This window comes from Anas acuta, chromosome 1 (assembly GCF_963932015.1).
Source record: "Anas acuta chromosome 1, bAnaAcu1.1, whole genome shotgun sequence".
NCBI classification, from domain to species: domain Eukaryota; kingdom Metazoa; phylum Chordata; class Aves; order Anseriformes; family Anatidae; genus Anas; species Anas acuta.
In genome coordinates, this window is record NC_088979.1 from 167720430 (window position 1) to 167736194 (window position 15765).

General features: G+C 45.5%; 1 protein-coding gene across 3 annotated transcripts in view; it reads left to right on the forward strand.

Annotated features, from left to right (window-relative positions):
* CPM (carboxypeptidase M) overlaps positions 1 to 15765 on the forward strand; it is a 32075-nt gene that overhangs the window by 10054 nt on the left and 6256 nt on the right. For 2 of the 3 annotated variants that reach the window (XM_068669249.1, XM_068669248.1), the window contains exons 3-4: positions 8320 to 8417; positions 14777 to 14949. In XM_068669249.1, the coding sequence (XP_068525350.1) occupies positions 8320 to 8417; positions 14777 to 14949 (271 nt within the window). The remainder of the gene's footprint in view (positions 1 to 8319; positions 8418 to 14776; positions 14950 to 15765) is intronic. The other variant, XM_068669250.1, reaches the window with a different exon arrangement.

Here is a 15765-nt window from a genome sequence, read left to right on the forward strand (position 1 = left end):
CAAGAGACTGCCCTGCCTGTAAATGGCTCCACTTCTGACTCAGTAACTCTTACAACTCTGCAGTGGTTGAGATGTGGCAGATGATGCTTCTGAGCAGATCGTGCTGCTGTTTGGTGTATAAGGCTTGCTTACTCATTTTGTGTTGTTATGGGAAAGGTCAGCCTGTGGTAGCTGAAGTTACTTAATCAAATGATTGTAGCTGCTGTGTTAGTTTGCTGAGGTCACAGTGGATTTAGGACAGCTGAGCTGCATTTCCTGTTTGTCCCTAGCAAGTTTCCACATCCAAGGGTCAGCAGCTACCTGGGACACTTAAGCAGGGAGAGCTTGTGCAGATCTGAAAAAGTAACGCTCGTCTTAAGGTTAAAATAAAGCAAACTCTCCTTTCAGTAAGAAATGCAGCCCAACTGTGTCGGTTCAGAAGTCCAGTTTGGTCTCTCTCTCTCTTTTTTTTTTTTTTTTTTTTTCCTCCAAGAACCGCTAGAGAAAATAGCTAGGAAAATATTGAGGAATAGGCTAAGCACAGAACGATACGTCCTCAGTATGCACTGCTGGCAGTGTGCAAATCAGGTCTCTGACAAAGCACATTTCCTAGTTGTGGTAAGTTAAAATACAAAGCTTGCTTTGCACAGCTGCATCAGGCTGATCTCAAAATCCAAGAAGAAATGGACACAACATGTGACTACCAAAATCCAAGAGGAAACAGAGGCCACCACCACATGTGACAACCTTTGTCTCTTCAAGAAACACCACCTGGGTTTTATGTTCTTGTAAAGTTTGTTAAAACAGGTTGTGTTTCCTAAAAGACAGTCATTAATATTTCCACAGAGACACTTCGTTACCCATGTTGAGAGAGAATCTAGAAGTGGCTGGTGAAACTAGGATAACTTATTAACTAAATCAGGAACAAAGATGATGATACGGATTGAATTATTTAAAATAAGTTAATTGAGCTTGCATTTTTTCCCCTCCAGGCAGTTTAATTAAGAAGAAAAAGCCGCTCTCTGTGTCAGATTCTAGGACCCTGCTTGCCAGCGTTGAGATGTGTATCTCTGGAGGCTTCCTGTTCTTGTGGCAAGTGTAATGCATGTGGTATGCCAAGGATGCTTGTGGGGTGTGCATAGTGAGCCTCTTGACAAGGCACCTCAGTGCGCTGCGACCCACAAAGTACACCAGTGACTTTGGAGCCATCTAGGAGAAACAGCCTGTAGTTTTCTCTTAGTTTCCTACTCCTTCTTCTGCCTTTGAGTGGCAGGAAGAGTTTTGGCCTCCTCTGCCTTTGGTGGCAGAAGGGTAGGCCAAATAAAACCAGATAATCTGGATAAATTGCACTTAAAAACAAGCCATCCCCTTCCTTGTGCCTGGCTTGCATTATAGGCAGTGACTTCGCTTGGGTTGATCCAGTGGTGTTACCGTGAATGGGTAATGTTTCTTTTATAAATACAATTGCTTTTCTGAAAATTACCGGGTGTGTACCAGTTTCACAGCTCTCTCAGAAAATAACGTAAGACACATTTAGAATTAGGTTAAAAAAAATCCTGTGCTAATAGAAGCAAGAGTTGGTGAAGAAGGAAAAAGCCTGTTTGGTTTCTGGGAGTGAATATAAACCAGGTAGTGTAAATAACAGGGAATGCCCGTTCGGGCTGATCCTGTGTCTGTGGCGTTTTCCTCTCAGCGACCAGCACTGAATAAGGTTAGTGTATATGAATTTAAAAATGGTGTTCCCTTCTGGGTGGTTTTTATTTGGATCTTTTTATTTCCTTCTATTTCTTGTGTTCAAAGACAAGGTGCTGTTGTAGAAACCATGCTCTGCATTGGCGGTTCTTAATGTTTTGACGTATAAGGAGTGTGCTCAGCTTGATTATGAGAACTGGCAGTGGTACTGCACAAACTCACACACGTGTAAGAAATAAAGTGTTGTCATCATCATAACATACAAGTCTCATGAAAGTGCTTAGGCAGCTGTGGATGTTGCAATCAACCCAAGACCTGTAAACCTTTCGGTAGATAAGCCAGCATGTGAACTCTGAACTGTTCTGAACCCTTCAATTCTCAAATGCTTTGGTTACAAATAAACAGCACCTGGCTTTCCAAGGGTCATTCCTCCAGTCCTGCTCATCAGGTACTGACTGCAAATCGGATTGGCTGGTATAGTCAGTGGAAATACGTGCTTATTGAGTAGTGGAGAGTTATTTTTATTTGAGTGAGGGGTGGCCTTAAGCCTGTAAGAATGGATACATGAGAAGCAAGCAGAAGGATTAAGCAGTGGGCTCAGCACAGTAACTGCATCAGTGATGGTGCATCTCATGTTGAAATGTTCTGGTCCTTTGTATATCAAAAATACTGCAGACTTTCTGAGGTGGAACAGCCTGTACTAGCCCTCAGAAGGCTGATAAGTGGAAATACAGAGCATGGGATAGTCCTAACACCATGAAATAAAAATTAAGTGCTGCACAGGTAGTGCAGGTAGTTCCCTAATCTCTCTCTTACTGTTACTGTCCTCAAACAGGTGTTTGCTTCCAGATCGATGGTTTTCACTCCTGCCAATAACCTATGAAGTACAGTAGTTCTTGTGATGTATGTTCTCTTTTCAAAGTTCTCCATTAAGCAGGAAGAAAATAGCAAGACATTTACACTCTCCCCGAATATGAAATGCTCTTGATTTGGGGGTTTGGTTGGCCATGGTAGACCTGTAATCTAACATTACCTTGGGCTCTTTTGGGTTTGGTTTGCTGACTTACGCACCATACTGAATATTGTCAGATGCGTATGGTTAATGTATGGGACTGACCTGTTTTTTTCTTAATACTTCAAAATAGCTTGAAGTCTTGCTTATATTTTAAATGCTCTAGCTCCGCTTGGGATACTAATCTTGTTGTTCATTACTAATGGAAATCCAGTCCAAGTCTTAGATAATCTTTTTTGTTGCAGTAGACCATGAGAGCATGGTATACTGACAGCAACGATAAACTCTCACAGAGAAATCTGTTCTATGGTTGTTCATGCATCCATCTGACCCCAGTTTCAGGTATGTAGGTTATTCAGAGTATAAACTATACATCTAGATTGTCTGTTTTCTGAGCAGACACAGCTGCCTTTTTTGGTTGATAATTCACAAAGTTTATGTCCCTGGCACTTTTATTACTTTCTGTAATCTGAAAGGTACTTTACACAACAGTCTGACTGGATTAAACTCACATATTTGTTTGTGTCTGTAAGGCTACTGCTGCAGTACTATCATATCAGTCATACTGATTAAAGGTTTTGGGTTGTATAAATAATGTGCCGGTAACTCAACTTTTCTTAGAGCTTGAGTTAAGTCATCTGTGCTGTTGGCAGTCCTCTTGCAGAAGACAAGCTCCAAAATAGCTTTAGATTTTCCAGCTTGCAGTGGTGATGGCAAATCAGAGTAACACAAGGCAAGGGTACTGCTGGCACTTGTTTAACAAAAGGGAGTCTTCTCCTGAAGTCTCTTAGTAGCTGTGGTAGTGTTTTTGCTGGAAGATGATACATTTCCCTACACTCGGTATGGAGAAACTAATGTTTTGCTTTCTTCATGAAGCTTACAAGCTCAATCCTGAGCAATGCAGCTATTTAATGTCTTTAAATTTCTCTCTTCTTGCCATTTTAGAAATACCTCAAGGGTGTGCGTGTGCATGGGGGGCAGCTGTACTACTGTGTTCAACACTGGCATTGCTGAGCCTTGCAGTAAATGCAAGTACAGATCACAAAAGCCAAAGGAAGGTGTATGTTGTCACAGTCACAACAATCTGTGACTGTGACACAAAAGTTTGAAGTGACAAATCAGTATTGATTTCTTGATCTCTCCTCCTGCAAAATAAGAAATTTTGTGTAGTAGTAAGCACGGGTCGACTTAAATCCTCAGAAAAGAGGTGTCAGATGCAGTTTGGTTTTCTTTTATCATAGAGGTATGTCACAGTATGTTCCAAAGATCCCTTAATGCCTTGCATGGAACCAATTAGCCTTGATTTACCAGTGTGTAACACGAGTGTAAGGCTGGAGTATCCCGAGACTTAGCCGAGCGTTGCCAAATACAGTTAGGGAAGTGTTTCCAATATCAGCCTGTATTGTGAAAGTAGATTAAAGAGTGTGAGGTGTGTGGGAACGGTGGTGTATCTGCAGAAGGACTTATCAAGGAGCGCCTCTCATGCCAGCCTGTCTCCCCACAGCGTTTTGTATAAGTAATTCAGTTGCTGGTTATTTGCATCGTTTCTCTTTCTTCCGTCAAACCATAATTACAGCAGTGGTTGCTTTTGCAGTGGAAGCTGTTATATCAGCTGATACGGTTATTTTACTACTGTTACTCGGTGTTCTCATCACACAACCTAGGCTGAAGCCTTTCTGCCTATACAGGAATTGAGCATGATTGATACAAGCTCTGCCTAGGGCATAGCCGCCACCCTGTTACGTTCCCATTGATCAGAACCTTGCCTGTCTGGTCCCCCTTCTTATTTTGCACTGCTTTGATTTCATGTTTTCGGGGGGCAGAAACGTACTTAAGCAGTTTGTGTGGTACATGGTGGAATGAAGCCCCGATAGGGTAAGTTGTCAGGACTGCTCGTTTCCAGAACAAGTTTCTATGACCTGAGATCGGTGCTGTACCATTCAAATAGGCATTCAGTCACACCTGGAGACAGAGTGAACTGTTTGTGGACCTTATATTCCAACGATCATTGGGCTTTCTTCCTCTTTGCCCCATCTTGGGCTTTTCTAGGTAGGGATGACTTTAACTTGCACCAGCATCGCTGCAGTTCCTGTCCATGAGATCACTGCAGCACGTGGCCAGCCCAGAGGAACTGCAGTCAGCATGTTGCCTTCTCTGAGTTATTGGGACCTCCATCTGAGCTTTTAAATCAGTAGCCCTAGTCTGAGGGGTCTGGTGCATTGCCCAGTCAGAAAGCAGGTTCTTTTTCATAAACGGGACTCGCAGAGAACAAAGTGAAGAAGATGAGCGTGTTTCAGAACGATCCAAGGACTGTGATCCAGACTGCAGTACCTGCAGATAAATGAGTTTCTTTCCCACTGGATCTGGAGATCAATATCAGTTCTCTCATCTCAATTCCCAGCTTCTGTGGAGCTGTTTAGAATATCGATACCGTGCCATGAATATTGCCGAGGCAAAGCTAGAGAACTTCAAAATAAGTATGTGAAAAGACTGCTCCCTCTACTAGAAGCTGTGTAATCTGGCTCTGGTCCAACGCTAACTTTGAAGTCTCTTTACTTGTCCTGAGACACAGTTACAAATGCAAGTTTGTCTTGATTACTTGAAATATCCTTTGCTGATTAGCAGAGATCACTTCTGGTTTGGCAGTGAGAAACGGCTTCTTGGTGTACATTCAGCTGATGCAAAGCACGTGGGAGGTGGCTTAGCTGTTAACTTCAGGTATGAAAACAGAGTTATCAGGGGTTTTACTGATTAAAGGAAACTTTTATCAATCTGGTGAATCTCTTCACATGCAGAAAATGACTGGTACATGGAAAGAAACCTGACATCATCCCTCACAGGTTCACTATCCAGTACTGCAGGCTGGGCAGACCTAGGAGTTCATTTTAATTGTTAATGGTAGGCGTAATGCTGCTCACAAGCTGGAAGTGCCAGAAAATAATTGACGCCTCGGTTCATGAGGGCGTTTATCATTTAGATGGCCCTCACACAAACCATAAACAGCCTAAATGCTAATGCTGGAAAGACCAATTTAGATCAGTAACTACTGCTAGCCTATACTTAGGTCTTCCTTGTGTTTCCCATGAGTGCAACTGCAGCGATAACAGCAGGAACGAGCGCTGCTGGTGCAAAGCATTTGACACTGTCCAACATCCTTCTCTCCAAACAGGAGAAATGTGGATCAGAGGGATGGACTGCTCCGAGGATAAATTGGCTGCGTGGTCGCACTGAGTTGTGGTCAGAGCTGAATCTGTAGTGACAGGACAAGGGGGAATGGCTTTAAACTAAAAAAGGGTAGGTTTAGATTTAATACAAGGAGGAAATTCCTCAGTCAGGGTGGTGAGGCCCTGGCACAGGCTGCCCAGAGCAGCTGTGGGTGCCCCATCCCTGGAGGTGCTCAAGACCAGGCTGGATGGGGCTTTGGGCAGCCTGGGCTGGGGGGAGGTCCTGCTCTGAGCTATCTCGCCTTCTGTGTCACTGCTCTGTGTTTGGGTGGCAGGCGACAGAGGATTTGTGGAAGCTATAATGCTTTTAGCTGGTGCTTATTTCTCTTGCTCTGAGAGGGCTTTTGACATGTAATTCACTTAGCCTGTTGGCTTCAAGGTATTCTGAAGATTTGCCTGTGTGCTTGGTACTCCCTCTGACAGCAGGCAGCCCTGGAGCCGGGTGAATCTGTAGCCTTATAGAAAGCCCCGTGTTTTATAGGGTTAGCTCTATCCCCCTCCCTATAGGAGAGGGGGCTGGGGCACCATCGCATCCCCTATAGAGGTCCTTTGCTACCTTTTAACTTTGAGAAGTTGGTACCAAGGAGGGATGTCTGAATTATTTTCTGATAGACTGAAGGAGAGACAGAACGGCTCAGGGGGTGCAAGGGCAAAGGCTCATTAGGAGCACTCCTGAAGGACTTCCATTGTAGGATACCTCAGGATACAGCCAGGGAGAGGACAACATGCTGGAAAATAGATTGAGACTGTTGTGCATGCTGGATTATAAACAAGAGTAATGTTTTTTTGTTGGTTTTAGCACTAGGGTTTCTTTTCCCACATCCAGACGTGCTGCTGCAGTAGGGCTTGTGCTCTGTTCCCACAGAGTTGCAGAAAGGCTGAGGCTGGAAGGGACCCCTGGGGTTCTGGAGGGGAAGAGGGCTAGGGTGCCAGGAGCTGGTGGTTCCTTTCCTTTTTGAAGGACGTGCTTAAAACCTAGCATCTCTGGTTTCTCCACTGTTCCTTGTCTAGACTTACAGAGGACAAGCTATTTGATTTTTATTTTTTTTAATGAAACAGCAGCTCTGCATGCAGCAAAGCTGAATAACTAGCTTCCTCACCAAAGCACTTAATGCACAGGCTTATTTTAAAAGGTATGGACTGCTTGCTCACATCGTCCTCTGCAATGAATGTCAGTGGTGGCATCTCAGCCTTGTGGGTAACATCTGGCTGTAAGGATGTCTTCTGGAGTGACCAGGCATAACCAGGGAATGCCGAGACCACTTGCTGAATTAGTTTGCTGTCACTGCTGCCTCGGTGCTTCTTGGCCCTAATTAGGCTCTGATCCAACCTGTGAAGTGAGAGCCTAGCTTGGCAAGCTCAGGCTTCGGCTCACCTCTCTTGCAGTTGTTTCAGCGCATCTTGTAGCATTTCTTCTCATTTCTTCAACATTTTTCTCCTGTTTGTCAAGGTGCTGCAGTTATTTTTCTTTCTAGCTATGAGGCTGCTTATTTATTGGCAGCCCTCAGCCAGCAGGGTGAGAGAGCTGGGGGCAGGCAGTGTGCATACGAGGTCTGGCTGTTAGCAGCCTTTGGCTGCTGTGACCCCAGAACTGGTCCAGTTTCTTTGCTGCCATCTGCTGAAACCAGAGCTGTCCTCCTGCTTTGAGAGCAGCCTAGTGGGAAGCGTAGCTCTGCTGAGAGATCTGAAATGCCACAACATCGCTACCAATAGTATGCCCTCCCTCGTTTTAAATTAGGATTTCCAATATATTTATTTTATTAAAAGTTCAGCTTTCTGTGCAACTGCAGTGATCTTGACTAACGCTCTTCCTGTAGCTATTAATTCTTATTTTGCTAATTCTTGGGGTATGTCTCTGATACAGCTGTGCCTGTCATCTCCCTTTTTTTTTCTGAGCAGTAATTCATTAATGTGTTGAGCTTTTCTACTTTGTCTTTAATACAAGTAAGTTCTTTCTCTGTTAATGGAAAATTCTGTATGTGCTTCAGAAAAAAAAAATGATTTAATGCTTTTGGAGGAAGTGTCTTTTATTTTAAATATTACATAGTTGCTTGGTGACTGCTTGACAAAATCTTGCCTGCAGAACTGGATTTGAAAAATGTTTTCTTTTTTTTTTAAAAAAAAAAAAAGCCCCAATTTATTTTCTATCACTGCTTAAATGTTTTTGAAATTGCAGGGTTCACTACATGCTTTTAGTTGGAAGACAGCACATTTGTTCTTATAACCAATTTAACAAGCACTTCTATAAATAAGACTACTTTAAAACACTCTATTATAAGATTGGGCAGCAATGAAATATAAGAACCTGTATGGTCGTCTTGATGACCAAGTCTTTTACTTTTTTGTTTCTTTAAGGTTTGTATAATTTTATACTTTGTTTAAAAATTGTCTTTTCCCCTTCCCCTCTTAAAGGTAGAGACCTGTGGGTTCTTGTTCTGGGAAGGTTTCCAACCCAACATAAGATTGGCATTCCAGAGTTCAAGTATGTTGCTAATATGCATGGGGATGAGGTAGGTTTCAACTTTTGCAATGTCATTTATACCAAATATACTTGCCAGAGGTTTAGGGTGAACTCCTCTCAGGTGTGTGCTGTTTATTATTCAAGTGTATCCTCACAGAAGAACTGACGTGTGTGTTTCTTGAGAAATTTCAAGGAAAAGTTCCCTTTTGGCAGAAGGGTTTTAAGAGACCTTCCATCAAAGTAAAGAATCCTACTCCTAAGACCTCTCAAGTAGAGAGAGATTCTTGTTCTCCACAAGAATAAACCCAGAGGCTTTAATTTTACTGGCAATGAATCAGTTGTAATGGTTTGCTTGTAAGTTGTTATTACCTAGAAATGAAATATGAGTGATAAAACACTTCAAACCCATCCAAAGAGTGAATAATGATTCTTGTGAACCACCAAATGTGGTTTTTAAGAAGGCAATTTCTCCTAGGAACCTTAAGCTAGGAATACACAGATGCACCTAAGGTAACACTGAGTACAAAAGAAACAGCAATTTCAGGCCTAATTTGCTGTGGAAAGAATGCCCATTTGTTAATGATAGAGGAGGTAATGGTGATTATGAGCTTTGCTGGTGCAGTACGTGAGCCTGAAATAGAAATATTCAAAGCTTCACACTTCCTTCTCGTCTTCTCACACTTCCCTCTCATCTTCTCTTGCTTCCTATTTCCCGTATTCTTTAGCTCTGCCTGCTTTTATTAGGCACATTCAGGATAAATTTAAACTACACAGTATGTTTCTATGCAGCCTCTAAGTACAAAGGGTAAATAATTCAACAGAGAAGAGGCAAAATACATAGATGCCAGACTGTGAATTCCCCAAATTAATGAAACCAGGCGGAATAGTAAGTGTATGCTGTGTAAAGCACAACTTATCACCAGCTCTCCCTAGTACCGATACTGTCTGAGTACTTGCACGCCTCCAGGCACTTGCGACACGGTGTGCCAAGAATTTTCCCCAAGTTAGACCAGTTTCACCTTGTTTGACAGTGGCTGTGCTGCTGGGAGCCTGGCTGCTCTGGAATTTAACTCTGTGTGGGAGGGAGCTGACTCATGGCCCCACGTGGCCCACGCTCCTGGGTGCTGTGTGTGGTGCGGGGTGCCTACAGGAGCTGTGGCTGCACGTGCTGGTCCCTGCCGACTGCTGAAGAAAGCTTCGAGACTGTGGCTACATATGACCCAAATTTGGTGGGGTCGGAGGGGAGAACACCATCTCGTCCAGCGTGGCCTGGCCTTCCAATCCAGTAGTCCTGGACTGCAGAAGGGCAGGTTCCTGCTGCCGCTCCTCCTGGCAGAACATCCACGGTGAAGCGCTCCTGCTACCATCACCTCCCAGCTGGATGTGCACAAGGAGCTTTGAGCACGGGGGCACGCAGTGTTTGCATGTTCATGGGGTTAGGCAACCTGGATCGCTGCCTAGGATCAAAACTTCTGCATCGACTACGACAAATGAAGCGAGATTAAGTACTGGCATTGTGACCAGTTTGTCTGAGAGGGGTTGTTCCCTGAGCTAGCGGTGCTGTAGCACTAGGTGCTGTGCTACGTGTCCCTCCAGTGAACCATGTTCTAGCCTCTTCATCAGACCAAGCACACACCTAGGGAAGATTTAGGAATTAAGGCTATTCCTTTTCAGGCCCTCGTGTTGGTCTATGCCTTATATATATTTTTGCATATGGATATAACACAGTTTTACTTCTTCCTATCTGACCATAAAAGCATTTCACATGGCAGGAAATGAATTCTTCATATAGAGAAGCATTGGGGAACTTTAAATATTTATTCCTCATAATCTAAAATACTGCTGGACCAGTCACTGGGGAAAGACTCAGCTTCCCCTTGTAATAGATTAAGCAGATAAGCTCTGCACGAACTGGATGACAAGCTTCGACTTGTGTTCCGCAGTCTCCTGTAGCCTGAGATTGTAGGATTATAGCTTCACTGATCTATGGGTGTCTTCTGTGCTCCCGTGGTGCTTCCCATAGAAGTGAGAACTTCTCCACGTGCTGAGCAGCTCTCTTCTCTGGTACCACCGGAGACACTGCCCTTCTGACATGCTGTGACCATGTAGATGGCACTTTTCCTCGCTTCAGCCAGCAGGCTGCTCCTAAAACTGGAAAACGGAGAAGCCTGAATTGCATATGTGCAGGCTGCTCACACGTGCTGCTGGAAGAAAACCCAGGTTATTTGGAGGGTTGCCCAGCAGGGCAGTTCTATTAAGATAACAGGAGTACACAACACATCAGGAAGAGAGCTTTTTTTTCTAATCAGAACTGGAAAGACTGTTTTCAGAGTAGGTTAATTACTTTATAGCATAAAACGTGACCAGCCAAGGCTAAATGATTTTGTTCTGTGACAGCCATTGGTAAATAGTGAACTTTTGCCCCAGGTCCACAGATGCATCAGGAGACTTCCCTCCTTGCTTTTGTGGCTGAACGAGGCTGGTCACCATTGCCAGCAGTCCTGCTTGTAATCCACGCTCTGCCTGATAATCAGAGGTAGCACAGTTGCTTTCAGCTCTGTGGCACTTTAATCAAAACAGCACTGACAGACTGCACGAAATGCAAAGCCCTGTGACACGGCGGTAACATTTGCACTAAAGAAGATGAGGAAGAGGAACCTGCTGCTCTAGGGCCTGCTCGTTAGCACTGCAGTCCCGGTGTTTGAATCAGTGCTTTAGTGGAGGCAGCTCAAAGCAAATTTAAGGGTTTGGTTATTTTTTAGTCTGCTCTCTGAGGGGAGTAGTGATGTGAATTTTCCTGTTTTTATTTTATTTATGAGCTCCAGCTCATTCTGATTTAGGCAGCAGCTTGCTCTTGGCCCAGGCTTGTGTTCTCACTGACAGAGCTCTTCTTCTATGTACATATTCACACATCACTCTTTGGGGGAAAAACTCATTCAATTTCTTGCTGACCAAACCCAGATCCCCAAGCACCCTTAGGCCGTACATGGAGCAGACCAGCCAGCTTTTGACCTGCAGTGCCACTGACCGGAGTCTAGTCTGCACAGCCAAGCCAAGGCATTTCATTAGATTGCTCCTAAACCACTTAAATTGTAGCAGGAAAGCTCTAAGGGAAAGCTTGTCCATAGTGTAACCTTCCTGTGCCTTTCTGATTGTTCCCTTGCGTGCCTTACAGCTAGTGTGAGAGCAATCATGATATCAATCCCTTTTCCAGGATGATATTACTGATGCCACCCTTATCCTAAATCCTCCCCTTCTCATAACTTCTGCTTTTTTTTGGTGCAACAGCATTTGCCTCTCTCTCTCCCCAAAGCTGAGCCTGTGGTGATGAGCCTGAACCAGCCCACGTGAACGGCTGTGCTTATCTTGCTGGCTTATCTCAGGAGCGAGGTGAACGCAGCTGTACCCTGTTTTGCATCTCATCACAGATGCGATCATCTCCACAGAAGGGTTTCCAGAGATAGGTGACTTAGGAGGGCTTGGGTGGTTGAGGGCTGGAGTAGTTTTATTTGTGATTGATACAGTTGGAGCTTTTTTTTAAATAAAAAAAAGTGTAGAGGTGTGGCAGGGCTACAAATGCGTACCCTAGAAAAGAGAACAGGGGAAGAACTGCGTGTGTATTTCCTGCATAGGGAACTATTTTCTACCTGGTTTCAATATCAGCTGGCAGGATGTAGAGAAGGTCAGAGGCACCAGAAACTTCAGAGTTCCCAGCAACCTGGCCTATTTGCTGAAATATTTTTTCGTGCCTGAAAAAGCTTTGAGATCCCTCTCAGCGTAGGCCGGGCTGTCGCTTTGGAAGGCGCTGGGTACGTGCCGGGTGGTGCTCACACAAGCAGTGGCTTTAAGGCTGCCCTTCGTAGCTGATATCCCCCAGACTTGACGGGGGTGTGCTTCAGGTGCCCCTAATTCGAGGTGTTACAGCCGGCAGGTTTTTGGGGCTCCCCCTGCACCTCAAGGTGGTGCCTGCGCTGCCCCAGCTCTGTGCCAAGGCCGGCAAGGCCGGGCTGCTCTGACACAGGCCCTGCCTGACGATTCGGGTCTTCTTTCGACATAGTTCAGCTGCAAAAATAAACAAAACCAGGCCACGTTTAAGGAAAGAATTTTAATCTTCTAAAGAAATGGGCAGAGCCTCTCCGCCCGTCACCCCCTGGCACTAGGCCTCTACCACGCGGCAGTGAGAGCCTGCCCAACGCAGGGGCGCGGGAGGGGAGCGTCCCGGTGTGGGCACGGTGGCAGCTGACCTTAATCTTTTAATCTGTGAAAGGGCTGCGATTAAAACCAAATACTCGTCATGTTCCCTCAAAGACACAAGGTCTTCCGTCTGCTCTCCCCGTGTGTTAGGTGTAGGCGGGGTGAAGCCTGCTGGGCAGGAGGTGCCTTCTGAGGGCTCGGTCAAAACTTGAGCTTTGCTGTCTCAGAAACGAAACCCTTCCCTTAACCACCTCCAGAAGTGCTTTCTCAAGAAATCTGGGGTCATCTGGACCAAAACCAGCCCCCTGTTGCTCTACCAAAACCGAGTGGTAACACACACTTCTTTAAATGATGAGAGCACCAGCCCTCTGTGACAGACCTTAGCTGAATGGGGCTAAGTGCTTGGACACAGCAAGAGCTATGCAAGGAATCCCATAAAATAGGGTTCTTTTTTTATTGTTTTGTAGTTGTTTTTAATGCTGCATAGGTAAATAAGTCTGGGCTTAACTCTGGAGGGCAAAGAATGTGATCTGTGAAGCACCGGTCAGCTGCTGTTTATGAACACTGTCCTTTTCCAACCACCTTTTTTTCCTTTTCCAGCTCCTCTACTCCTTTTTCCCTGCAGTTGCTCCCCCTGCCCCAGACACCGAAGAACACCAGGACAGGAGCAGATCCCCTTTCCCATTCCCTCCAGAGAGCAGCCCAGTCTTGCCTGCAGTCTCTCTCTGCGGTAGGGCCGTTCTCATTTCTTGTGAGCCTGCTGGCTTTCTCTCTCCTGCCCAGGGCCATGATTTGGCTGACTTCTCCCTGTTCCCTTCTTCCCCCTGCTGCATCCTGCCCAAGCTGTCCATCACCTGAGCTGCCCGTACAAGACAGGTTCAGGTTCTTACATTTCACAGAGTAAGTTTAAGCCTGATGCTGGTGTGATCTGCAGCTCCATGGGGCTGTGCTTCGCGCTGCTGCCCTCCCCTCCTCCTGCTGGGACAAGCATCAGTTGCTGCCAGCTGACGGGATGTGCTTTGCTCCCAGCCTGTGCACCTGTATTATACCAGCCACCTTCTGCCAGCTGAGCTCCATGTTCCTGTTCGCCTCCATGTCCAGAGCGGAATTTGCTGCTTAAATTGCACTGATGTGAAAATTTCACAAGCTGTCAGTGCAGCAAATAGCGGCGGAGGAATATTCCCTTCCCCCTGTCTGATTTCACCTGCCTTTTACCTTGCCCTGTCCCAGGCTGCAAGCAAGAGGTTGTTGATCTGTGATGCCAGTTTCATCCCATACTGTCACTCGTGTTTCTCAGTTTAGGAGTGGGGGAGAATCCTCTGCAGTTTTTCCACCTTAGTGGTGCAAGACTCATTGTAAAAGTTACTGAGGCTCTGTAGCTCTGAATTGGAGCCTGCAGTGATTTACCAGGCTCTGTTCTTGGAGAAAAAGTAGAAAGAAACCATGTGCAGAGCACGTCCAGTTGCCAGTCTTGGTTTGTTTCCATCCCAGCCAGGGTTTAGGAACCCCACAGTGCCCTTGATGGTGCTGTGAGAGTGCTCCTGGAAAGCCTGGTCCAGCGAGCACGCCGTGCTGGTGGTTTCTGGGGCAGGACAGGATTGTTCTCAGCTCACTGGAGCTGGAAGTTATCGCTGTTTTGGCTAAGATCTGACCTAGTAAGCCAAAGGGAGGTGTCCTGCCAGCTCTCATGACTTACACAAATTTCCTTTCTTCCATCCCTCGCCAGCCCTGCCAAGCACGGGTGCTTATGTGCAGAGCCCGGGGTCCCTGGGGCATCAGCCCCGAGCTGACTCTGCAGCAGCACCGAGGTGGTGCAGGGCTGCGCTTCCAGCCCACGTGGCCTGCAGCAGGCAGCCCTCGCAGCTTGGGTTTTTGATAAGGCCCTGCCTTATCCACGCAGGGATTAAGCAGCGTAGCTGACACAGTCAGTTTCCCATCACACAAGTAGTTCTGGTTGATCTGGGTTTGAAACTCTTGTGAAAACCTTCCAGTGACTCCTTTAATCTCGTAAATTGCTTTAAATGTAATTAGAGGGAGAGCATGAAACGAAACAGTATTGACCAGAATGTTCTTGTATGCCTTGTGTGTCTGCGTAACCCAGTCAAAACAAAACCCTCTAAGCATAAAGCAGTGGGTTTGGGCTATTTTTGTTAGTTCTTTGTTCTGTTTTTCTTCCATAGCAGGCTTAAAATAAAATCTGTGCTTCTTTTACAGACCGTTGGGCGAGAGATCCTGCTCCATTTGATAGACTACCTGGTGACCAGCTACGGACGTGACCCAAATATTACCAAGTTACTCAATAATACCCGGATTCACATCATGCCAACGATGAATCCTGATGGATTTGAAGCTACAAAAGTGCCTCATTGTTATTACTCACGAGGAAGGTAAGGCTGATTTAGGAGGGTGGGAGTAGGTAAAGGAAATGGGTGGGGAGTAATAATCGGAGATAGCCAAGGGGCTGAATCATACTTGGTGGAGAAAATAGCGTAGTGGGTGCGTGAGGGATAATTTTGGTCTGTGCTGTTCTAAGAGGCACTGTTACAGCACAGGGTTTTGGAAGAGTGAGTCAGCCTGGTGTTTATTTGTGGTGCGGTGAGAGAAAATTGGTCAGAATGATATAATGAGCTAACCTACCAGGCAGGAGACCCAAACTGAGAGCAGAAGGACAATGGCCTGTTCAGACCTCTAGGGTACCACAAAGAAAGGTGAAACAAAAAGTCCACCCCCAGGGATCTTCTTCAGCTGAAGAGCTATGTAACCCTTCTTACTGAGAACAAGGTGTGTCTGAGCTCGTTGAATGGACTTCCACAAACGTGTCTCTTCTTTGGCCATGGCAACATCAGGAGCAAGTGAAGAAGTAGTTTAGGTAGAGAAAGCTTAATTCTCTGGGTGACTGGAATAGGCCCTTCTTTTTATCAGGAACGAAAAGTATTCCTCAGCAAATAGATAGGACTCCTATGGAGGGCAGGAATTTTTATCCCCTTGCTGTCAAATAGAATTTAACTAACCGAGTTTAAACAAATTAACACAGCTGAAACTAAAATACTCTCTTACACTGTCTGTGCTGACCTCTCTGAGTGAAAAAGGAAGAAGGCGTTTGCCCAGGCTGGACCTTCACGTACAGGTGGAATTCACAGAATCCATCCTGTGTCTTATTTTGCTGTCTGTCCAGAGTGACAGGAATACAAGGGACATCACCA